At 40.4% G+C, this 25,545-nt stretch overlaps 1 protein-coding gene across 4 annotated transcripts in view; it reads right to left on the bottom strand.

Annotated features, from left to right (window-relative positions):
• Window positions 1–4,996: 4,996 nt before the first annotated feature.
• GRIA2 (glutamate ionotropic receptor AMPA type subunit 2) overlaps window positions 4,997–25,545 on the bottom strand; it is a 341,569-nt gene continuing 321,020 nt past the window's right edge. For 2 of the 4 annotated variants that reach the window (XM_073576524.1, XM_073576534.1), the window contains one exon: window positions 4,997–5,901. In XM_073576524.1, coding sequence (XP_073432625.1) covers window positions 5,746–5,901 — 156 coding nt within the window. In that variant the 3' untranslated portion in view covers window positions 4,997–5,745. The remainder of the gene's footprint in view (window positions 5,902–25,545) is intronic. The other 2 variants (XM_073576506.1, XM_073576499.1) reach the window with 1 other exon arrangement.

Here is a 25,545-nt window from a genome sequence, read left to right as displayed (position 1 = left end):
ACTTTATCAAACTTTACAGAGTAACCATGGTTTTATTTTTTATTTTAGAAATCAGTAGTACAGTCCTGATCATTTATTCTTAAATTCTCGGGTTAAATTTGTATTCAGTGAAGACAGATTGTTACATTACTGAGATAGGAGATGACAGTTGGTTTTTATAAAATATTATTTTGAAGGGAGGGTGGAAGAAGAGGGAGTCTCTGTCTCTAACACCACCCTCCTTCTCTCTTAAGGCCCCTTTACATTTAGCGATGCACCAGTGATCCCGACCACGATACGACCTGGTCAGGATCGCTGGTGCATCGCTAAATGGTCGCTAGTGAGCTGCCACACAGGCAGATCTCACTAGCGATGCAGCAGCGATGCAGCGGTCGTTACTTACCTTTCAGACTAGGCGATCCTGACGTCCTCCCATCCGCGTCCACGCGTCGCTCATCGGCGCCAGCAGGAAGCGCCTGACGAGAAATGGAGCTGCGCGATCAGCGACAGACAGCGGGGGAGCCGGTCGGAGGTAAGTATCACACATAGCGATATCGCTAGCGATATCGCTGCTGCGTCACCAAATCGGTGATGCTTTAGCGATATTGCTAGTGATATCGCTACGTGTAAAACCCCCTTTACTTACACATAAAATCTTATCAGTTGCAACTACCATGACCTATTTCAGTAATGTAACATTCTGCCTTCACTAAATACAGATTTTACCCCTGAATTGAGAATTTTGAAAATGAAGGATCAGTCCTGGCAGAGAAAGATGCAGATTTCAATGAAGTAAGATATTACAAAGTTTCTTATTTTATTGTGTCCTTTTGATTTATGAAATGAAAGCGAAAACCACAGTTACTCTTTAGTTGTTTCTTTTGGTCATATCAGGGAACATCACAATCGCTCATTGCTCCTGCGATGCTTGCCTGCCAGTGCTTAACTAATACGTTTTAATATAACCCAATACGCATATGTCATGGCAGTCATGGGAGCCACTTTTGATGCCCTAATGATCATGTGGTTAGGGACTAATAAGATGACAGAGGTAGTCTTGCCCATTTGAGTAATCATCTAGATTCAGCTGTCGCAATTGACCGAATTGTTAAATGGTCAAGATCACCGCTATACTACTTCTAGATTGTGAAAAAGTATAAACCATAAGAAATTTTAATAATGTTAATACCAGAAAACTTTTTGGAATTGAAGTGAAGAAATCATATCATTTATATAATAATTTTTAGAGCAAATCTGTTTGGGGAGATTAGAATTTACCTCTAATTTTACAAAAATTTGGATTCTCCTAAATCTTAATCTAATTTTTGCTAATTGATTTGTCTCAACTTAACAAAAAGGCAGTTGGCATCTATTTTGCACAGTTGTAAGGCCAAGAAAAGAAATTCACAGCTCATCACTCACCTGCCATCACGTACTCCAGGCATGCTCCTTGACTTTTCTGCCATCTTCACTTATCACCAACCATCCCCAGCGCCAAGTAGGCATCAGGCTTCACGATACACATTTGTGATGTCCTGACTTCACAACACGTTTTGCCTAAAGCCTAGTTAGCACCTCGGGGATCACATGTCAAGTTGTCTGAAGCCCTGGTGAAAAGTGAAGATGAGGGAAGAGCTGAAGAGAAAGCACATAGGGGGGCTGTGACAGCAGCACAGGTAAATGGGTGACAGGTTTAATTTTTTTTTGCCCCCTGCTTATTATGCCTTTAAGTTATGATTGTGGAAAGAGACACCAAAATATAATAAGGGAAATGAAATTCACATTGTACAACTTAAATATGAATCAAATTTTTTTGCTAAATTTGGGCAAATTAATTTCTACAGATTCACTCATCATATGATGACAATATATAACATGATTGTGTGGATAGAAATAACACCATACAGAACTCCTTTTAGGTTTCTTAAAAGGAAAACTTGTGTCTGTATTTGTCTACAGCTTTATTGTAAACATTCAGAAAATTATTTCACCAATTCACAGACGATTGGTGAAAAAAAATGAAAATTATAAACTGAATTGATAAAGTATAACATAGCTATGCCATAAACCTGTTGGTAGTAGTGATGAGCGAGAGTATACTCGTTCCTCGGGTTTTTCCGAGCATGCTCGGGTGTCCTCCGAGTATTTCGGCGTGCTTGGAGATTTAGTTTCTGCATGATTTGCGGCTGCTGGACAGGCTGAATACATGTGTGGAATGCCTGTTTGTTAGGAAATCCTCACATGTATTTAGCCTGTCTAGTAGCCGCAAATCATGCAGCTGAGGCATCAAAAACTAAATCTGCGAGCATGCCAAAATACTCGGAGGACACCCGAGCAACGCGAGTATACTCGCTCATCACTAGTTGGTAGCATGTCTAATATTAAAACATATATTTTATCCAAGATTATTCTAGCAGATATCCTAAAATATAACACCAAGAATTATAGTATTTTTTGCACAATTATCCCCCATGTGTGACTGCAACAGTTGCGGCAGCCAAAGTCTGAGCATTTGACTAAATAATACTTATTATCAAAAATGCACAAATGTATCCCTAATGGCAAAAGTTGTGTCTGAACGGCACATAGAGTAAGATCCCACAACCCTTTGCCCCACTCCTATGTTATCGCAAGATTTTCAGCTTTGAACTATACCAGCACTGTCACAACCATCACTAAGTTGTTATTGATTGGTAATCGCTCTAATGTTGTTCAGACTTTTGCTAGAAAGCCAGGTCCTTTAGCTTTCCATTAGAGACACTTGTCAGCATTTTTGATAAGTGTTAATTAGTAAAATCATAAGTCTGTGGCTGTCCACTGTTCTTAAATAATTAGTAGTTGTTCACCTATGACTTTTACAATGTAAGCGTGAGATTAATAGTCTTATCCATCATCTTGATATTGCTGTTACTACTTTGCTAAACTGGAGAAAATAAACTAAGTTAATTAAAAATGTCTTATTTTAATGGTTACAGCTCCTGAATGTGTTCTCTTCAAATACAAAAATAGCACCTTCATTTTTTTTGTAATCAAAACTCTATTCTAATTCTATTCTTTTCTGTACATGATTATGAGGGCAGCCATATTGCCAGATCTGCTAACCTAAGTCGCCTAACATATATATGGTATACTAGATGGTGGCCCGATTCTAACGCATCGGGTATTCTAGAATATATATGCAGCTTATTTTTGAAGATTTAATGATACAATAATGCACCCCCCAATCCTGATATGTATGGTTCTCTCACCCCCAATCCTGATATGCATGCTACCCCTCAACCCCCTATCCTGGTATGCATGGTCCCCTCACCCCCCAATCCTGGAATGCATGGTCCCTCACCCCCCAATCCTGGAATGCATGGTCCTCTCACCCCCCAATCCTGGTATGCATGGTCCTCTCACCCCCCAATCCTAGTATGCATGGTCCTCTCACCTCTCTTTCCTGGTATGCATGGTCCTCTTACCCCCCTTTCGGGGTATGCATGGTCCCCTGACCCCCCAATCCAGGTATGCATAGTCCTCTCACCCCTAATCCTGGTATGCATGGTCCCCTCACCCCCCTATCCTGGTATGCATGGTCCCCTCACCCCCCTATCCTGGTATGCATGGTCCCCTCACCCCCCTTTGCTGGTATTCATGGTCCTCTCACACCCCAATCCTGGTATGTATGCTCACCGTCACCCCCCTTTCCTGGTATGTATGGTCCCCTCACCCCTCAATCCTGGTATGCATGGTATCCTCACCCCCCTTTCCTGGTATGCATGGTCCCCTCACCCCCCAATCCTGGTATGCATGGTTCTCTCACCCCCCTTTCCTGGTATGCATGGTTCCCTCACCCCCCTTTCCTGGTATGCATGGTCCCCTCACCCCCCTTTCCGTGTAGCCGTGACCAATCAGCGTCGCGGCCCTCTGTCCGTGGCCAATCAGCAACGCGGCCCTGTAGCCGCGACCAATCAGTGCCAAGGCCCTGCACAAAAATATTAAAAAATAAAAAAAGTTATTCTCACCTTCCGACGGCTTACTGTCTTCTTTCCGTGCACCCAGCCTCACGTTCCCAGTAATGCTTTGCGGCTTAGACCGCTGATGATGTCGGTCTTCTTTCTCGCTCTCGCGAGAGTGACGTCATCAGCGGTCTAAGCTGCAAAGCATTACTGGGAACGCGAGGCCGGGCGCGTGGAAAGAAGACAGGAGGCCGTCGGAAGGTGAGAATAACTTTTTTTTATTTTAATTCTCTTTTTTACAGATTAAGGCCTGCGCCTGCCGCTGATTGGTCGCGGCCTGGCGGGGGCCTGACAGCCGCGACCAAACAACGGGCCACGATTTTGGTTACAGACAGACACGATAAGGCGTTTATATATATATAGATTCCTGCACCCAACTGTATAAAAATGTGTTAATTTTCATTGTAATCTTGCCTGTGATGTTATGCATATGACTGCTAAAAAGTGACATCAACTAAACAGTAAATGTCAGCCTATGGAGAAGTGGAAACTGCAATATTTCAAGATTTTAAAAAAATATATATAGCGGCATGGAATAAGAAGGACAGCAAAATAAAGTCTGGACATATAAACTTGATTTAAATATTAGCTCGTTATCTCACAATACCTTCCATTTAATATAATTATTAAATGAGGTTAGTGAATATCGTATTTACACATTTGACACTTTCAACATTCGTAATGTTTTTTTTTTTAAAGGAACATCACAAATCTGATATTACTGTAATAACAATAACCAAAGGAGAATACTACATTATCAAAAACAAAAATAGTTTCCTGTCTGGCACAGGAGTTCAGCAAGGTGGGGCATCCCTGGTGTTTAAATAAATTTCAGGAAGGATAATGTCATTTTTTTTTTTGTTTTTAGCATGATTACAACAAATGAAAACTTTCAACCATTACCCCCATTAGCTTATGATGTTTTTTTAAAAACTGTTTAAGATAAATTAAATAAATTCAAGACAAAAGTAAAAATGATCAGACTCCAATGGCAAACGCTCAATCTGTAGATGAAATCATAGGAAACAAAAAAAAGTTTTATTTTCAATACTGAGCATTATCAAGTGGTCTGAATGTAACATCAATTAAAGGTTAGAATATACAGCACTGATTTGCTTTTATCAATAATAATAATACTTTGTTACACAACTCCATTGTTTTAAATAGGCTTAATTTCTCTTCAGCAAATGTATATTTGGCTTTGAAAATATGCATCTAATGATGTAACCCTTATGTTCCTCTTATAGTATTTTTATATACATATACAACCAGAATGGAAGCAATTTATTGAAAAGCCATTGTTTCCTTTTTTTTCGAAAATACCAAAAAATATTTTTTTATCCATATTTAATGTTTGATTTTTCTCTTTTTATCTTATAAAATGTCACATCTTGATGCAGTTGATGTCAAGTGTGCTTAAGTCATATGAATCAAGAGACTAACAACGGTGGCTTCAGAAACTGGTGTGTTGCCTGTACGTTTTAAGTTAGATTAAACAGATCTTCCAATTTTAGCTGTGCATGTCAGTCAAGCTTCATCTTGAATAAGTGTAGAAAATTGAGTTGTGTTTTCTGCTTTATTGTTTTTGTTTCCCTTTTATTTCCAACCAAGCATCCATTTTGTTATTCAAGATGAAATCCATTGAGATGATAGAATTCTTGTTCAGAAAAGAAAAAGTCTTCAAGATATTGGATGCCTCTCACCACGTTGACAATAAACGCACAAGAAAGACCATTGTGTAAGGCACTCAAAAGGTTCTTATCAATCACGAGAGATCAGTCACACTGACATTCATTCTCATGCCAGGACTCACTGCATGCACTGCTTTTGGAAATTCTGGTGTCAGAACATGTCCATTTTCCCCAACACTTCCTGTAATTGACAGCCTTGCCTTGTTCCTCATGACATCACTGAAGGATATCTTAAATATAAAGAAAAAATAAAGAATGAAAAGAAGTGAAATTCTTAAGAAAGCTATATAAACTGTTTCTCGGATTAAGCACAACAATATAACAAAAAGCTAGTCACAATATTTTTAAAGCACATTGAAATGGTTAGAAGCCATTATAGGAATGTAATGTTGTTAGTTCGCTGAACATTTAAATGTGTTTGAGGGTGTGTATGTTAAGGACACTGGGGTAGATTTACTAAGGTTATCCGGTTGATTTTTAATAATTTGACATGCCACTCTTCATAATTTGGAAAAATTCCTAACAAATCCGACTCACAATTGTTACTTTAGGACAAGACCACAGCTAATTTCCTAATGTGTAATGACTTTCAGGTTAGATAAGTTCCATTGTTCTTGTCTAGTCAACGTTATGGGTCAGGAGAACATTATTGGAACCTTATCTTCAGCGCTTTTATTATTTCAGCGCTAGAGTGGTGCAACTAACGCAAATTCCCTGATATTATACTTATCAGCCGCCTCCTCCATCTTTTATTGCTGCCACTCCGGTCAGTATTCTGAAGGTTGTAATCTACCGGATCACTCCAGTGTTTGCTAGGTGATCCTGAAGTCACAACTCAATGTAGCCACAACAAGGCTTTCATATACTTACATTGAGTGCTTGTGACTGTTATGCTAAAAAGAGAGAAAAATATCAGCTCACCTTCTCCATGGATACCACGCAAGGAAATCTGCAGTGCCACAGTTAGGAAACCATTTGTAAAATTAGAAAAATATCCAGTGCATTGAATAAAATTCAGAATTTTTTATTAGAAAATTAGAAAGTCGCACCAGTATACATAAGCAGAAAAATGTGCAGATCTTGCATACGCGTTTCAGAATTTAATTCTTATTCATTGCAATTAAATTCTGAAACGCGTTGGCGAGATTTGCACATTTTTTCTGCCCAATTTTATAATAAAGACTTCTAAATTTAATTCAACACGCTGCATATTTTTCTATTTTTACTTGTGACCGCTAATCTGAGGGCTGGTCAGTCAGAAGTTGTGGTACTGGGAATGGCTGAATGTGATGGTAAATATAATACTAGGGTCAGGAAACTTAGATTTAGTTCCCCGAGTACAGCTCTGAAATGGAAAAAAAAAATGCTGGAGTGTTGCTGTAACTTAAAGTTCACACAAAAGGCTTAAAATTTAAGCAATCACAAAAATGATTTATGTAATAATTTGATGAGTCAAAAAGAGGAGAAAAGCAGATTGCAATTCACAGGGTAATAAGATTGTCTGAATGGTGTTATGAAAGAACAATATCTTCACATTCATCTGCGGCGTTGATTTTGTAATGACTGAGAAATCCACACTAGAGATTAATGCAGTTATTTTTTCTAGCACCAGTAAAAGTGTGGAATCTGTGCATGGCTTAGCAGTATAAATGTATTCACTCACAATGAATCTGCCTAAAACAATTAAAAAAGTGTTCTTCTGTTCTGTAAAATCACCATCTTTATGTCACACAAAACTGTATGCTTTGTACACACAGCACTGCAGGACTTATTCACGTGTGACTTGGGCACAGTTCATCCCTCAAAATTATGTACGGTACTTTTGTTTCTCTATTTCCACAGCACTTTGTTTTTTTTTTCATTTATGAATAAGACACATGCATAGTGCCCTTTTACATGGTAAACAGTTAACATAAGTCTGTTCCTCTACAATAGTAGATCCAATAGTTTTTCATCTAACAAACAACGACACAACAAAGCAAACAAATATAAAAATTGTATGCTTTCAAAACATTGGCAGTGTGTTGGGCTTGTGTGACATAAAATAAATCGAGAAAGCTCCAAACACAACTAGTGCAATGAGTTCCCAGCACTTCCGTGTTTTTCATATACACAAACTGTATAATTTTGATACACTATGGTCCCAATTCATCAAGACCGGCAATTTTCTCACTGGTCTTGATGAGGGTGTTAGAGTCATACGTTCCTTATTCTTTAAGAAGTGCACACTGGAGAATCCGATGAATGGTTTGCGCTCTGCCACAAATCTGACATAAGTCCATCATGTGAAAACACCGAAAGAAAAAAGTTTGTGCATATCAAAGGTGAGCTACGCAAATATTTTGCAACTTTTAAAAGCATTTGACACCAAAATTCTGGCAAAATTGCTTTAATGAATCAAGGACATTGTTTATATCTTTACAGATTTTTACAAGGGACAGTTGACATAAGGGAGGTCTGATAAGCATATATATTCGCTCAGTCAGCTTTATGGAGAGATTTGTATAGGTGCTTTACTTTTTCACATTTATTCCCTGGGCACAGAATAAACAGGTAACTACATACACCTCTTTGACTAAAATTTGAGACAATTGTAAATAACTGGTTTGTCAGGATTCAAGAGAATCAACCATGTACAGTAAGCATTCACTACATAGTACATTCTTAGTCCTCCACCTCAATACCATGTATTAATGAAAACATAGGCCTTACTGGCATTTCCTATGCCAGTATTAATGAGGGACAATAATGAATAAGGTGCACAAAATTCATTAAGAGGCATATGACACTTAATGAATATGGAACATCTTATCAGAGCATGCACCTCTGTTACCCTCATCAAAAATACCACTTCAAATCAGGGACTGGAATAACATTTCTGACTTAAAAAGTTCCCTACTTTTGATAAATTTGATGGATCAAGCCCCATTCCACCTCCGCTCTGCCTATTTTGGCAGAGCTGCTCAAAACTGGCATGAAAATGCCAAAGTAAAAAAAAAAGTTATGCATAACTCCACAGTGAGCAAAAGTCTGGCAACTTTCAAAGTGTTTTACATCAGTTTTCTGGCACAAACACTTTGATGTATCAGTCTCATAGTGCAAAATCAGTAATAATTATCTTACATCGTACATTATTGCGTATGTAAACCTACATTGCTTTTCTAACTTATTTAGATTTAATTTTTCTACAATATTGATCATTTAACCCCTTCCTGACATCCGACGTACTATCCCGTCCACGGTACCCGGGCCCGTATGACCGTGGACGGGAATGTACATCTACCGCGATCAGCGGCGCCCACGTGGTGAGCGCCGCTGATCGCGGCCGGGTGTCAGCTGATTATCACAGCTGACACCCGGCACTATGTGTCAGGGGAGGTCACGGACCGCCCCCGACACGTTAACCCCTTGCACACCGCGATCAAACATGATCGCGGTGTACCGGGAGTTAAAGGGAAGCATCGGCAGGGAGGGGGCTCCCTCCGTGCTTCCCTGAGCCCCCCACGGCAGCGCAATGTGCAGCGCTGCTGCGGGGGGCTCCTATCCTCCAGGCCCCCGAATCCAAGATGGCGACGGGGGCCTTCGGGGACCTGAGGAAGCTGGCTTCCTCAGTGCCTGCAAAGCGCAGGCAAGAGGAAGTCTTCTTCAATGCCTGTGACAGATTGCTGATCTGTCACAGTGATCTGTGATGTGACAGATCAGCGATCTGTCACAGGACAGTGATGTCCCACCTGGGACTATGTAATAAAATTAAAAAAAAATTAAAAAAAAATGTAAAAATAAATTAAAAAAAATCGCCAAATAAATTAGTAAAAAAAAAAAAAAAAAATATTCCCCAATAAATTCATTTTTTGAAAATAATAAAAAAAAAACAATAAAAGTACACATATTAGGTATCGCCGCGTCCGTAACGACCTGCCCTATAAAACTGTTCCATTAGTTAACCCCTTTAGCGAACCCCTTAAAAAATAATAATAAAAAACGAAGCAGAAAATAATGATTTATTATCATACCGCCAAACAAAAAGTGTAATAACGCGCGATCAAAAAGACGCATATAAATATCCATGGTACCGCTGAAAACGTCATCTTGTCCCGCAAAAAACGAGCTGCTACACAGCATCATCAGTGAAAAAATAAAAAAGTTATAGCTCGCAGAATAAAGCGGTGCAAAAATAATTATTTTTTATATAAAATAGTTTTCATTGCATAAAACCGACAAAACATAAAAAAACTACATAAATGAGGTATCGCTGTAACCGTACTGACCCAAAAAATAAAACCGCTTTATCAATTTTACCGCACGCGGAACGGTGTAAACGCACCCCCCCAAAAGAAATTCATGAAACGCTGGTTTTTGTTCATTCTGCGTCCCAAAAATCAGAATAAAAAGCGATCAAAAAATGTCACGTGCCCGAAAATGATACCGATAAGAACGTCAACTCGTCTCACAAAAAATAAGACCTCACATGACTCGGTGGGTCAAAATACGGAAAAATTATAGCTCTCAATATGTGGTGATGCAAAAACTATTTTTACACTAAAAAGCGTCTTTTAGCGTGCGACAGCTGCCAAACATAAAAACCGCCACAAATAGTAAATCAAACCCCCCGTTATCACCCCCTTAGTTAGGGAAAAATAATAAAATAAAAAAAATGTATTTATTTCCATTTTTCCATTAGGGCTAGGGTTAGGGCCAGGGATAGGGCTAGGGTTAGGGCTAGGGTTAGGGCTAGGGTTAGGACTAGGGTTAGGGTTAGGACTAGGGCTGAGATTAGGGTTAGGGGTGTGTTGGAGTTCGGGTTGGAGTTAGAATTGGGGGTTTCCACTGTTTGGGCACATCAGGGGCTCTCCAAATGCAACATTGCGTCTGATCTCAATTTCAGCCAATTCTGAGTTGAAAAAGTCATATGGTGCTCCTTCCCTTCCAAGCTCTGCCATGCGCCCAAACAGTGTTTTACCCCCACATGTAGGGTATCTGCCTACTCAGGACAAATTGCAAAACAATTTTTGGGGTCCAATTTCTCCTGTTACCCTTAGGAAAATAAAAATTTGGCGGCAAAAATATCATTTTTGTGGAAAAAAATGATTTTTTTATTTTCACGACCGAGCGTGATAAACTTCTGTGAAGCACTTGGGGGTTCAAAGTGCTCACCACACATCTAGATAAGTTCCGTGAGGGGGTCTAGTGCCCAAAATGGGGTCACTTGTGGGGAGTTTCAATAGTTTAGGTACATCAGGGGCTCTCCAAACGCACATGACACCCGCAGACCATTCCATCAAAGTCTGCATTCCAAAACGTCACTACTTCCCTTCCGAGCCCTAACGTGTGTCCATACAGTAGTTTTCTCCCACATATGGGGTGTCAGCGTACTCATGACAAATTGGACAACAACTTTTGGGGTCCAATTTCTCCTGTTACCCTTGGGAAAATGAAAAAATTGGGGACTAATTGATCATGTTTGTGGAAAAAATACGATTTTTTTATTTTCATGCCCGGGCATTATAAACTTCTGTGAAGCCCTTGGGGGTTCAAAGTGCTCACCTCACATCTAGATAAGTTCCTTAGGGGGTCTAGTTTCCAAAATGGGGTCATTTGTGGGGGGTTTCCACTGTTTAGGTACATTAGGGGCTCTCCAAAGGCAACATGACACCCGCAGACCATTCCATCAATGTCTGCATTCCAAAACGTCACTACTTCCCTTCCGAGCCCTGACGTGTGTCCATACAGTAGTTTTCTCCCACATCTGGGGTGTCAGCGTACTCATGACAAATTGGACAACAACTTTTGGGGTCCAATTTCTCCTGTTACCCTTGGGAAAATGAAAAAATTGGGGACTAATTGATCATGTTTGTGGAAAAAATACGATTTTTTTATTTTCATGCCCGGGCATTATAAACTTCTGTGAAGCCCTTGGGGGTTCAAAGTGCTCACCTCACATCTAGATAAGTTCCTTAGGGGGTCTAGTTTCCAAAATGGGGTCATTTGTGGGGGGTTTCCACTGTTTAGGTACATTAGGGGCTCTCCAAAGGCAACATGACACCCGCAGACCATTCCATCAATGTCTGCATTCCAAAACGTCACTACTTCCCTTCCGAGCCCTGACGTGTGTCCATACAGTAGTTTTCTCCCACATCTGGGGTGTCAGCGTACTCATGACAAATTGGACAACAACTTTTGGGGTCCAATTTCTCCTGTTACCCTTGGGAAAATGAAAAAATTGGGGACTAATTGATCATGTTTGTGGAAAAAATACGATTTTTTTATTTTCATGCCCGGGCATTATAAACTTCTGTGAAGCCCTTGGGGATTCAAAGTGCTCACCTCACATCTAGATAAGTTCCTTAGGGGGTCTAGTTTCCAAAATGGGGTCATTTGTGGGGGGTTTCCACTGTTTAGGTACATTAGGGGCTCTCCAAAGGCAACATGACACCCGCAGACCATTCCATCAATGTCTGCATTCCAAAACGTCACTACTTCCCTTCCGAGCCCTGACGTGTGTCCATACAGTAGTTTTCTCCCACATATGGGGTGTCAGCGTACTCAGGACAAATTGGACAACAACTTTTGGGGTTCAATTTCTCCTGTTACCCTTGGGAAAATAAAAAAAAATGGTGACTAAAAGATCATGTTTGTGGAAAAAATACGAATTTTTTATTTTCACGCCCGGGCGTTATAAACTTCTGTGAAGCACTGGGGGGTTCAAAGTGCTCACCACACATCTAGATAAATTCCTTGGGGGGTCTAGTTTACAAAATGGTGTCATTTGTGGGGGGTTTCCACTGTTTAGGTACATCAGGGGTTTTCCAATCGCGACATGGTGTCCGATCTCAATTCCAGCCAAAAACGTCAAATGGCGCTGCTTCCCTTCCGAGCTCTGCCATGCGCCCAAATAGTGGTTTACCCCCACATGTGGGGTATCAGCGTACTCAGGACAAATTGCACAATAACTTTTAGGGTGCTGTTACCCTTGGAAAATAAGAATTGAGGGTGAAAAGATCATTTTTGTGGAAAAAATATGATTTTTTAATTGTACGGCTTTATGTTATAAACTTCTGTGAAGCCCTTGGGGGTTCAAAGTTCTCACCACACATCTAGATAAGTTCCTTAGGGGGTCTAGTTTCCAAAATGGTGTCATTTGTGGGGGGTTTCCACTGTTTTGGTACATCAGGGGTTTTCCAATCGCGACATGATGTCTGATCTCAATTCCAGCCAAAAACGTCAAATGGCGCTGCTTCCCTTCCGAGCTCTGCCATGCGCCCAAATAGTGGTTTACCCCCACATGTGGGGTATCAGCATACTCAGGACAAATTGCACAATAACTTTTAGGGTCCTGTTACCCTTGGGAAAATAAAAATTGGGGTGAAAAGATCATTTTTGTGGAAAAAATATGATTTTTTAATTGTACCGCTGTACGTTATAAACTTCTGTAAAGCCCTTGTGGGTTCAAAGTTCTCACCACATATCTAGATAAGTTCCTTGGGGGGTCTAGTTTCCAAAATGGGGTCACTTGTAGGGGGTTTCCACTGTTTAGGTACATCAGGGACTCTCCAAATGTGACATGGCGTCCGATCTGAATTCCAGCCAATTTTGCATTGAAAAAGTCAAACGGCGCTCCTTCCATTCTGAGCTCTGCCATGCGCCGAAACAGTGGTTCCCCCCCACAAATCAGGTATCAGCGTACTCAGGACAAATTGCACAATAACTTTTGCAGTCCAATTTTTCCTGTTACCCTTGGTAAAATAAAAAAAATTGAACCTGAATTATTTTTTTGGTGAAAAAAAGTTAGATGTTCATTTCTTTTTAAATATTCAAAAAAATTCCTGTGACGCACCTAATGGGTTAATAAACTTCTTGAATGTGGTTTTGAGCACCTTAAGGGGTTCAGTTTTTAGAATGGTGTCACTTTTGGGTATTTTCTATCATATAAACCCCTCAAAGTGGCTTCAAATGTGATGTGGTCCTAAAAATAAAATGGTGTTGTAAAAATTAGAAAACGCTGGTCAACTTTTAACCCTTATAACTTCCTAACAAAAAAAAATTTTGGTTCCAAAATTGTGCTGATGTAAAGTAAACATGTGGGAAATGTTACTTATCAAGTTTTTTGTGTGCCGTATCTCTGTGATTTAAGGGCATAAAAATTCAAAGTTGGAAAATTGCGAAATTTTCAAAATTTTTGCCAAATTTCCATTTTTTTCACAAATAAACGCAAGTTATTTGAATGAAATTTTACTACTAACATGAAGTACAATATGTCACGAGAAAACAATGTCAGAATCACCGGGATCAATGGAAGCGTTCCAGAGTTATGACCTCATAAATGTACAGTGGTCAGAATTGTAAAAATTGGCCCGGTCATGAACGTGCAAACCACCCTTGGGGGTGAAGGGGTTAAAAGACTAGGAAAGCCAATCAAAAGTTACTTAGGCCCCAAGCTGAGACAAATAGCAAACAGCAACACGGCAGTGAACTGCTGATCACCATGACCCCGCTATTAGTACTTCTGCCAAAAAGATGATTTTACGGGGCAGAAGTCACGCCACTTAAGTATTTTCCCTGCTATGACAATGGCAGAAGAAATAGTTTACAAGGTGGCCGCCTAGATGAATTTTCCATTCATGTAATACAAGATTGGCTTGGGTCCACCAAAACACCAGTAGCTCTCATAGAAAAGCTCTCCATTTTGGATCACAGAAGAGTGTCAATGAGCAGGGGGTTCCTTTTTTGTGTCACCTATGTGAAGTAGAAAGGCCAATACTTTTATGGACATAATGAGGTAGCTTGTTCAGCTGTTTCGGTAACTCTCACAGAAATGAACAGTGAAAGCCATGCACATGCATTACCACCTCCTCAATCAATATCCTCTTTAATCCAGCAGACTTGCTCAGAATTATTAGATAGGATGATGATTATGGGGGGCTTTTTGTTTTTGATAGATGCGAGTTCTGTAAGTGGATATGCCATGAATGACTGAGGTGGGAATACGCCTTTAAGGGGTGATTTGTCAGAGAAGATTGTATGGAGCCCCCTTAGTAAAATGTGTTCTAATCCATCTGCTGCAAATTGAATTTGAGTGAAAATTCATTATATTCGCAGATCCTGGCTAATTCGAATAATGGAATTTTTTGTTACATCGTTTTCTTTGATGAGCGGGATTTAATTTGCTTATCAAAAAATGTAAAAATAAATTACACTAATTATAGAAATTTTACTGTTCCAGTATGTTTCGGCACGCCTGTTTAATATTCTAAACTGTTACTATGGGCATGCTGTTCTTGCATTAGCTGTTTTGGCCGTCACTTGTACCCTACCATTTTTGGCTGACTCTGTATTTTTGCAGGGTTAGATAAGTGTTGTTAAACTTTTTTGTAAAAATTAAAATTGAGTCCAGAATGGTACACAAAAAAAGATAAAAAAAAGACACTGATAATAGACTAAGAGAAAAAAACCATAACACGGCTAAAAATATGGAAACCTCTAGCAGTAGCAGCACCTGTACTGCTGGCAGCAACCATCTCCACGGAAATAACGTTAAGTGTGGGACACACATGCCTTACCTTGCCTCTGGTGTACATTTTAGTCAGGGGGAATATGTATGTCACATACCATATATACTTGTGTATAAGCCGAGATTTTCAGCCCATTTTTTTGGGCTGAAAGTCCCCCTCTCGACTTATACACGAGTCATATACCTGGGGGTCAGTGGGGGAGGGGGAGCAGGGGTGTCACAGATCATACTTACCTCCCCTGGTGCAGTTTCTGCAGCTCCTCTGCTTCTCCACGGTCTCCCTTCCTGCCTTCAGCGGTCACATGGTACCGCTCATTAAACTCATGAATATGCGCATATTCATGAGTGTAATGAATGGTACCACGTGACCGCTGAAGGCAGGAAAGGAGACCATGGAGAAGCGAGGCTGCAGTGCAGAGACCGCGCCAGGGGAGGTAAGTATAGCGATATTCACCTGTCCGGGGTGTCCATTGCTGCTCACCGCTGTCTGCTGCATCCTGTCTGTGACGTTTAGGCAGCAGAGGGTGTGGTGACGTGGTTAGTGCGTGCCGTGCCCTCTGCTGCCTGAACGTCACTGACAGACGACATGGCAAAAAGCGGTGAGCAGCGATTGCCCCCAGACAGGTGAGGTCCTGAGCAGGAGAGGTGAGTATGGCATTTTTTTTTGCAGCAGCATATGGGGGCATAATATATGGTGCATTTTATGGGGCAGCATATGGGGGCATATTCTATGGAGCAGCATAAGGGGGCATATTCTTTGGAGCAGCATATGGGGGTATATCCTATGTGGCAGCATATGGGGGCATATTCTATGGAGCAGCATATGGGGGCATATTCTATGGAGCAGCATATGGGGGCATATTCTGTGGAGCAGCATATGGGGGCATATCCTATGTGGCAGCATATGGGGGCATATTCTATGGAGCAGCATATGGGTGCATAGTCTATGTAGCATCTTATGGGGCATAATCTATGGAGCATTTTATGGGGGCATAATCTATGGAGCATCTTATGGGGCATAATCTATAGAACATTTTATGGGGGAATAATCTATGGAGCATCTTATGAGGGCATAATCTATGGAGCATCTTATGGGGGCATAACCTTTATGGAGCATTATATGGGGCATATTATTCCATGGAGCATCTTTTGGGGGCATTATTAACCTTTGTTCAGCATTATATGGGGTGTATTTTGTATGGAGCAAAAGGGAAGGAAATGGAGGGCACAATGGAAACTTCAAGCTTTGTTGCTACATTTGCAAGGTGTAGGGGTATTGACATTTGCCAGGGAAAATCTCAAAGTGAGAATCAAGCATGGAGACAGGCAGCTCGAGACTTTACTCACACTTGTGAGTCAAGATATGGATAAGCTATTGATGATTTGGAACTGGATTGTGGTGCCATGTAGGTGATGTCATGAGAGGGGGAGATGGTTAAGTTGGCATCGACATGTAGAGCCGATGTTTGGCCAGCAAATCTGCTTCTTTTGCTGCCAGCTTGGAAGTAGTTGATGTTGTATTTAATGTTGATGTGCAGGAGACTGAACAGTGCCTGAAAAGTGTGGTGGTGGCAAGTCCTATGTGGGAACATCTCGGAAATGGAAATTATTTTCCATGTTGCCAAAAAAACGATCTATTGCAGTTTACAGTTTCTGCTGTTTTAAAATAAGCCATGCAAATCCTGGCACGCTTCGACTAGGAACTACTTCTCTTAATCAGCAAATGAAATAGCATCAATTGCTCATGTTAGAAAAACAAATTCACCAGATAAATGAGCAAGACTCAAGCAGTCCTCTTCCTTCTCTTCTTTCCAGTAGCCAATCCACATCTACAGGTAGCACCTGTCATTGTCATCAACCACATTCTTATCTTCATCTATTGCTTCCGTACACTTTTTCCTCTCACTTTATTGCACTGTCAGATATCCTTTTGTGTGCCCAAGAGACATTCATTCAATCATCCGTTTTTGTTGAAACTGAATGCCGACATGTCCAAGTTCACCACAATTGATGCCGAATCACTTGAATTTTACCTCCTTTTTTCAAAACAATCAAGTGTGCTCAGCCTCAATGTAAGATACCTAGCCAACATACTTTTTATAATAAAGCCATCTCTGCTTTATATTTTCTTGTGGCAGAGAATGTGGTCTGTTCCTTCAAAATAATGTTGTGCTGCAAGTTGTACTCAACCGTCTACATCAGCAGTGATGGCCATGGACTTTACATGTATTTTATGCTCAACTGAGTAAATGTTTTGCATGGCCGTGATGCACAATTTTTTTTTTACTTGTGGTGAGGTGATATCTCCATACTAGGCAATTCTCATACTCTTTCTCCACATCCTCCTCAATGGACATCTTCCTATCACCGCCAGCAAAAGGGTTTAACATTGCATCAAATGTCACACAGGATGACACTGAGCAAACTACGACTGGGCAACCTAATAAGTGACAATGCCAGAAACATTATGGCTGTCAAGCAATAGTAAAACTTGCTTACTGCATGGCACATACTCTCAATTTGATTATGCAACCATTTTTAATAAGTATAATCCTTTGAAAAAAGTTGTCTTTAATGCTCTTCAACTTACATGGTAAAAAACGGCCACCAGGATTTGCAGTGACACAGCACTAAGACTGAACCACCACGATAAGAAAAAGCTCCAGCTTAAAAACCTCAGATAAAATGCCAAAAAAAAGCATCTGCTTGAAAAACCTTATGTTTTTCACTGTTAGAAAAAGATGTGTGAAAATATTCTAAGGCTCTAGGCTCTATGTTGCTACACTCATCAGGAGAGTTTTAAACTAGAACAATGTGGGAAGGGAAGCAAATGGACAGAAAAAGCAATACACCTGAACAATACTGTTGAGAACTCTGCTATTAGCAGTGGAAAGGGAGAGCAAAGACCAAAAAAAATCTAAATAATAAAAATATTGGAGGTAGAGAAAACAATCACAAACTAAAATGTTTCTATACAAATGCACAAAGCATGAGAAACAAACAAGGAGAATTGGAACTGCTAACTCTGGAGAAGAAATATGATGTCATTGGAATCATGGAAACTTGGTGGGACAATACACATGATTGGAATACAAGGCTAGAAGGATACAACTTATTTGCAAGAAACAGACTTGATAAACAAGGAGGAGGTGTCACACTGTATGTTAGAAAAGCATATGTCTGCACAGAGATTGAAGCTTCAGAGACTGGGAGTTCTGTGGAAACTGTTTGGGTAAGAATAGAAGGAGAGAACAATGGAAAGGACACCATTGTAGGCATTTATTACAGGCTGCCTGTACAAGCTGAATATATGGATGAACTCTTTATGCATCAAATGGCCAAGTTCTCAAAAAAATATGACACAGTGGTCATGGGAGATTTCAACTATCCTGACATTTGTTGGGAACCTCTCTCATGTAAAACTAACAGGTCAAGCAAATTCTTATCCTCTCTTGCTAACAACTTTATCTTCCAAAAGGTAGGGGAGAAAACAAGGGGATCTGCTACCTTGGATCTAATCCTTATAAACAGGGAGTAAATGGTTGAGGAGGTAAGAGCGGCTGGGACCCTAGGAGGCGACCATGCTATTTTAGAATTTTGGATAACTAGAGGAGGAAGACCTGTGAAGACTCAGACTTCAAGGTTAGATTTCAGAAAGACAGATTTTAAGGGACTCAGAAAGAGAATCGGAGGGATCCAATGGCTGGACATCCTTAAGGACAAAAATGTCCAGGAAGGATGGGAAATCTTGAAAAATGAGATTCTCAAAGCACAATCGTTAATTCCAAAAAGAGGTAAGAATATAAAGCATTTAAGAAAACCAGGATGAATGAATACAGAACTTTAACACATGCTAAAAAGGAAGAAAGGTTGATCAAATGGAAAGAGAGAGGCATATCTAAAGAAGAATATGATGCTGTCTGCAAAACCTGCAGCGCATGAATCAGATTAGCTAAAGCTGACAATGAATTAAGGCTTGCAAGAGATGTCGAACGCAATAAAAAAGGATTTTGGGGATATGTCAAAAGTAATAAAAAATTCAAAGATGCTATAGGATTTTTACAGGATGAAAATGATGAAATAGTGAGAAAAGGATGTTCAGAAGGGTGAACTTTTAAATTCCTATTTTGCATCTGTTTTCTCTCAGAAAGGAAATGTAACATCAACTGATCTTCACTGTCCTATTAAAGGATTAGAAGAATCCAGGATATCTATAAACAGAAAGATTGTGAGGAAACACTTAGCTAACATAAAGAATTCAAGTCTCCAGGACCAGATGAATTACACCCCAGAGTAAAGGGCCTGTCACACTAAGCGATATCGCTAGCAATATCGCTATAACATCACAGGTTTTGTAACGTTATAGCGATATTGCTAGCGCCATCGCTGTCTGATACTTACCTCCGACCCGCTCCCCCGCTAATTATCGCTGATCGCGCGAGAACGTCCTGGACCTTTTCTCGTCGTCAGCTTCCTGCTGGGCTTCCTGTGGAGAGACGAGCAACGAGTGTGGACGCGGGCAGAAGGATGTCAGGATCGCCTAGTGTGACAGGTAAGTAGCGACCCCTGCGATGTCGCTGGTGAGATCTGCCTGTGTGGCAACTCACTAGCGACCACTTAGCGATCTACCAGCGATCCTGACTGCGTCATATCGCTGGTCGGGATCTCTGGTGCATCGCTAAGTGTTACAGTACCTTTATGAAGGAGATGGCAGAAGACATTTTTGAACCACTCTGCATAATCTATGAAAATTCTTGGAGATCGGGAGATGTCCCAGAAGACTGGAGAAGAGCAAATGTTGTGCCTATCTTCAAAAAAGGGAAGAAGGTGGACCCAGGGAACTATAGGCCGGTGAGTCTGACATCTATACCAGGAAAGATCTTTGAACAAGTTATTAAACATGTACGTAAGTACCTGGATAAGAATGAAGTGATTAACCTGCATGGGTTTGTAACTAATAAGTCATGTCAGACTAACTTAATTTCTATGACAGAATCACTGACTGGGTGGATCAGTGACAAGCTGTAGATATAGTATATCTTGACTTAAGCAAAACATTTGACAAAGTATATCACACCATTTTACTGAAACAATGACTAAGTATGGAATGGACAAGGCAAATGTTAGGTGGATTCATAACTGGCTTAGTGATCGGACCCAACGAGTGGTCATAAATGGCTGCACATCCAGTTGGAAGAATGTCTCAATTGGGGTACCACAGGGTCCTGTAGTGTTCAACATCTTTATCAATGATTTAGATTTTGGAATTGAGGATACACTGATTAAATTTGCTGATGATACAAAGCTAGAAGGGATAACTAATACTAGAGAAAAGAGAGACAGGATTCAAAAAGATAAAAATAAACTGGAGCAGTGGGCAGCAACTAACAGAATGGATTTTAACAGGAAAAAATGCAAAGTACTACATCTGGGCAATAAAAATGAAGAAAGCATATACAGAATGGGAGGAATAGGGCTAAGTGACAGCACATGTGAAAAAGACTTGGGTATACTAATAGATCATAAACTGAACATGAGTCAACAGTGTGATGCAGCAGCAAAAAAGGCAAATTTAATTCTGGGATGTATTAACAGAAGTATACAGTTTAGATCACGTGAAGTCATTATTGCCATCCACTCCTCTTTTGTCAGACCTCATCTGGAATACTGTGTCCAATTTTGGACACCACATTTTAAAAAAAGATATCAACAAACTGAAGCAAGTTCAGAGAAGAGCCACCAGAATGGTGACTGGTCTGCAAACCATGTCCTATGAGGAATGGTTACAGGATTTGAGAATGTTTAGCTTGCAAAAAAGAAGAAGAGAGGAGATTTAATAGGTATCTACAAATACCTCAAGGGCTGTCACATTGTAGAAGGATCATCTTTATTCTCATTTGCACAAGGAAAGACTAGAAGCAATGGGATGAAACTGAATGTGAGGAGACACAGATTAGATATTAGAAAAAACTGACAGGGTGATCAATGAGTGGAACAGGCTGCCATGAGAGGTGGTGAGTTCTTCTTCCATGGAAGTCTTCAAACAGGCTAGACAGGCTGTAAAGTTCAATAAGGGTAGCGATCATTGGGGAGCGCCAGGAAAGTGGCAGTTGAAGTTGATAAGGATCACTGATCAACTGCAGCTCCAGCCGTGCACCTCCAATGGAGGATAATGAAATAGGACAATGAAATTGAACGGTCAGTGGAGTAAAGACACACAATAGATTCTTCTTTAGCCCACAACGCATTTCAACGGTAACCCCGTCTTCATCAGGTGTCGAAACGCGTTGTGGGTTAAAGAAGAATCAATTGTGGTGTCTTTGTATTCTCAGCGCTCCACTGACAGTTCTGTTGTGAGTTCATTTTCCCCTTCACCATTGAGGTCTGATGAACTCCCTCTTCTGGTGAAGGAAGGTAGTGAGGCTGATTACCAAGCACCTGAGCTGGATGATGATGACTGGGTGACTGGAATTGCAGACTGGATATAAGGCAGCCGACGCCCTTCTGCCTTGCTGGTGATTTCTCAGAGGGATTCTAGGAGACCAGTCTGATTCCTGCTCCTCAAAAGGTAAGTTTTTTGCTCTGCTTTTTGCATTTGTGTTTTAGTTTTGTTTTGCCTTGTTTTTCTGGATTTCTGCCATTCCCTGCTGGGGTGAGCTGAATTCCTTTTTGCTCTGTCTTCAGAAAATACCTTAGTACTGATATAGTCTTTTTGAAGCCTAGCGTCTTCAGGGCTTTTTTCCCTATCAGTCTGTTGGCTCTTGTTTTGATAGGGTTTTGGCGGATTGCAGACAGCAGCTTTTCTATCCTGTCCTATTTAGTTAGCTTGGGCCCCATCATTTGCTCAGCCTATCTTTCTATCTGTGAGTGTTTTTTCATCTTGCTTCACCGTCATTATATGTTGGGGGCTGCCTATTGCTTTGGGGTCTGCTCTGGGGCAGTTTAGATTTCCCTTTCTGTCTTTAGGCTATTTAGTTCTCCGGCTGTGATCGAGGGGTCTAGGGCACCGTAGGAACCCCCCACGGCTACTGCTAGTTGTTATTGTTAGGTTCAGGGGTCTGCAATCCGAGAGCTGTCAACTTCTCTGGTTTTCTGGACTTAGCTAGTATTTCTGTTTTTGCCTCCTACGGTGACTCATTCATAACACAGTTCAATTTCATTGTCCTATTTCCAACAGAGGCTGGACAGACATCTGTCTGGGATGATTTAGTGAATACTGCTTTAAGCAAGGGGTTGGACCAGATGACTCAGGAGGTCCCTTCCAACTCTACCATTCTATGATTCTATTAGTAAAGGGGTTGTCTGGTCTTAAGGTACAAGTCTGCAGTCATTTTATGTCAGGATTCTCTGGTGGCAGTGCAGAGAGCAGTGGCTACATGATCGCGAGTATGTCAGTTGCACATTCGGAATCATGCACTAGAAGTGTGCAACCTCACTCATTGCAAGTCTAGTAAGCAAGGCTGGACACCTCTAGTCGGAAGTATAACAGCCTGCACCCGGCATTGGCACCATAGAATCCTCACAATGCTTGCGATGTGAGTATTGATAAATCTGCAGTCAAATCCTTGCCAAATCAGACAAGGTGATTTTCTGGATTTATTTTCTCATTTTGACTCTCATAGTTGTAGTCTACCTATGATGTCAGTTACAGGCCTCTCTCATCTTTTTAAGTGGGAGAATTTGAACAATTGATGGCTGACTAAATACATTTATTCCTAACTGTATGTAGTAAAACATATAAAACCTATATAAATTGAATGTTACCATAAGTGTACAGACCCATTGAACAAAGTTGAAATGTCATTATTACTGCAAAATGCTGTTTTTTCTTTTAGTTCCTCCCCACTTGGAACTTTCTTCCCTTTTTTCAGTGCCCTAGATAGTGAAATGAATGGTGCCATTTTTTTTAATCAAAATAACAGAATCACTGTTTTTTGGCCACAAAGATGAGAAATAAGTGAGGTGCACACCATAATGGATAATATAAATAAAACTTCAACTTGTCACTTATAAAAAATCTCTCACATGATTGTGTTGATGGAAAAATAAAAAAGATACAGCTCTTTGATGGCAAAAAGAGAAAAAATAAAAGCGAAAAAAAAGGAAATGTTTCCAAGAGGTTTAATACTGAGCAAAATGAGAGAGGTACTGTGACTGGATTTGGATGATATGTAACCTTAATATTTTCAAAACTCATATTAACCCATTTCAGACATGTGACATATATATATATATATATATATATATATATATATATATATACATCATGTGTCAGGTGCAAGAGCATAAACAGTTTCAGAATTTGAACCGAAGTTACAAACAAGTTGGTGTTGGCTGACATCCATCTGTAACTGCCACAACGATAACCAGTAAGTTTTTCTTGTTTGATGCAATAGTCCATGATGACCATCACATCTAAGCTGCTACAATGAAGTGGCACCCCTGCAACATATTTGCTGAGTGCAGATTGGCTGTAATGTTAAGTAAAGAAGGGTGAACCCCTGGATGTTTGGTTCCGGCGGGTTAGGCTGAACAGTTAAAAAAAACTCAGGTCCAGGTACCAGAACAGTATCCATACCCAAACCCGGACCCCATTCACTTGAATGAGGGGCCAAACATCCAGTGTTTGTCATGTGCATGACAGCGCGGCAACCACTGCTTATGATCGGCGGTAAAACCCGCTAATAACAATGAGAGCAGGCAGCGGAAGATGAGAGTATTCATTAGCTAGCTCCTGCGCGCTAAATAAATAATTAAAAAAAAACACTGAGTGGGTTCCCCTGTATTTTTGATAACCAGCCAGGGTTGCAGCCCCCAGCTGTCAGCTTCAGCAGGATGGTTATCAAGGTTACAGGGGTCCCCACGCTGTGTTTTTTAAATTATTTAAATGCATACCTTAAAAAAATGGCATGGGTCACCCTCATTTTTGACAACCAGCCTTGCTAAAGCAGACAGCTGGGCGCTGGTATTCGTAGGCTGTTATGGGGCCATGGATATTGACCTGCCCTAGGCTAAAATAGCACCCATCAGCCGCTCTTGCTCTCACTGTTATTAGGGACAGCATGCATAGGCTGATGGGAGCAATAGTCCCATTAGTTAACACCAGTGACCGGAGGTAAACTTTATTCGTCTAATCACAGCTACGGGCTCACGCTGTCATTTGATAGCGTGGGAACCGCTTCTGTTTGGCCAGCGATAATAATTTTACTGCTAATCAGAAGCAGTGTTTGCCAAGCTGTCATGCACATGACAATGTGTCAAACAACCTTTTGTTAGGGTGCCGAACCTGACCAGTAACAAGGACTTCCAAGTGCAAGTGAAGACCGTGTTCGGTGTCCGTGCCCAAACTGTACGTGTTCAGTATGAACGCCAAACTTTACTGTTTGGGTTCTCCCATCTCTAATGGTATGGCATCAGAAGCATCCTGAAAATCTATTAATCTCTGTCTTAGGAGATCAGTTAAAATGCTATACACCACAGTACAAGACCATTGCAGTATTCTGTACCTGCAACCAAGCCATAACAGCTTTAAAGAGAATATGACAATTTTCTGGCATCATGTATCAGGCACTGGCTGTATTAACTTAGCCAGGTGTGTTTTACTCTGAAACGCTACAGCCTATATTTAGACAGATGCCTGTCAATCCAGGTCAGCGTGCGGGGAGAAGCTGCTGGAGACCCGCCAGTCTGACTACTGTATTCTATTATGAACTCGGTCCCTAGTGGCTTTTAAAATGTTTTTCTCTGAATTGCTGCAGCGTTTCAGAGTCAAACTTACCTGGCTACATTCATACAGCCAGTTCCTGACACATGCTGCCCAATTGGGTAGCATGCATCAGCTGACAAGTTCACTTTAAGTACTAAATAAAAATACACTGTAAAATAAAAACCAAATGTAAAATATTTAAAGCTTTCTTTTTTTTCTATTCATCACATAAAAATTGTTTACCTTAAGAAACTACAAGTAATTCACCAAAACAACAATCAATCACAAAGGTTCATTGACATAAAATAATAAAAAAAATATGCATTTTATTAAACAGTGCTGCAAACTAAACTTTTTTTTTCAATTGTAAATGTTTAAAAAGAAGTAAAAAAATAAGTATAATTATAAATAATAAATTAGCACAATTTTCCTATATTCCAATACAATTTAGACCACGTTCAGTATTTGGTCAGTATTCTGCATCCGTATTTGTAAACTAAAACCAGGAATGGGTGAAATGAGTGAAAGAAGTGGTGACGTGTTTCTATTATACTTTTCTTCTGATTGTTCCCTTCCTAATTTTGCTTTACAAATACTGTAGACTAAATACTGAGCGTCTGAAAGTGGCCTTATGGTATATTGAATGCTACCAATTAAAAC

Source organism: Dendrobates tinctorius, unplaced genomic scaffold (genome assembly GCF_039654945.1).
Source record: "Dendrobates tinctorius isolate UK_male_01 unplaced genomic scaffold, ASM3965494v1 ptg000008l, whole genome shotgun sequence".
NCBI lineage: Eukaryota > Metazoa > Chordata > Amphibia > Anura > Dendrobatidae > Dendrobates > Dendrobates tinctorius.
Note: the sequence above shows the minus strand (reverse complement) of the source record. Positions and strands in the feature narration are given on the sequence as shown.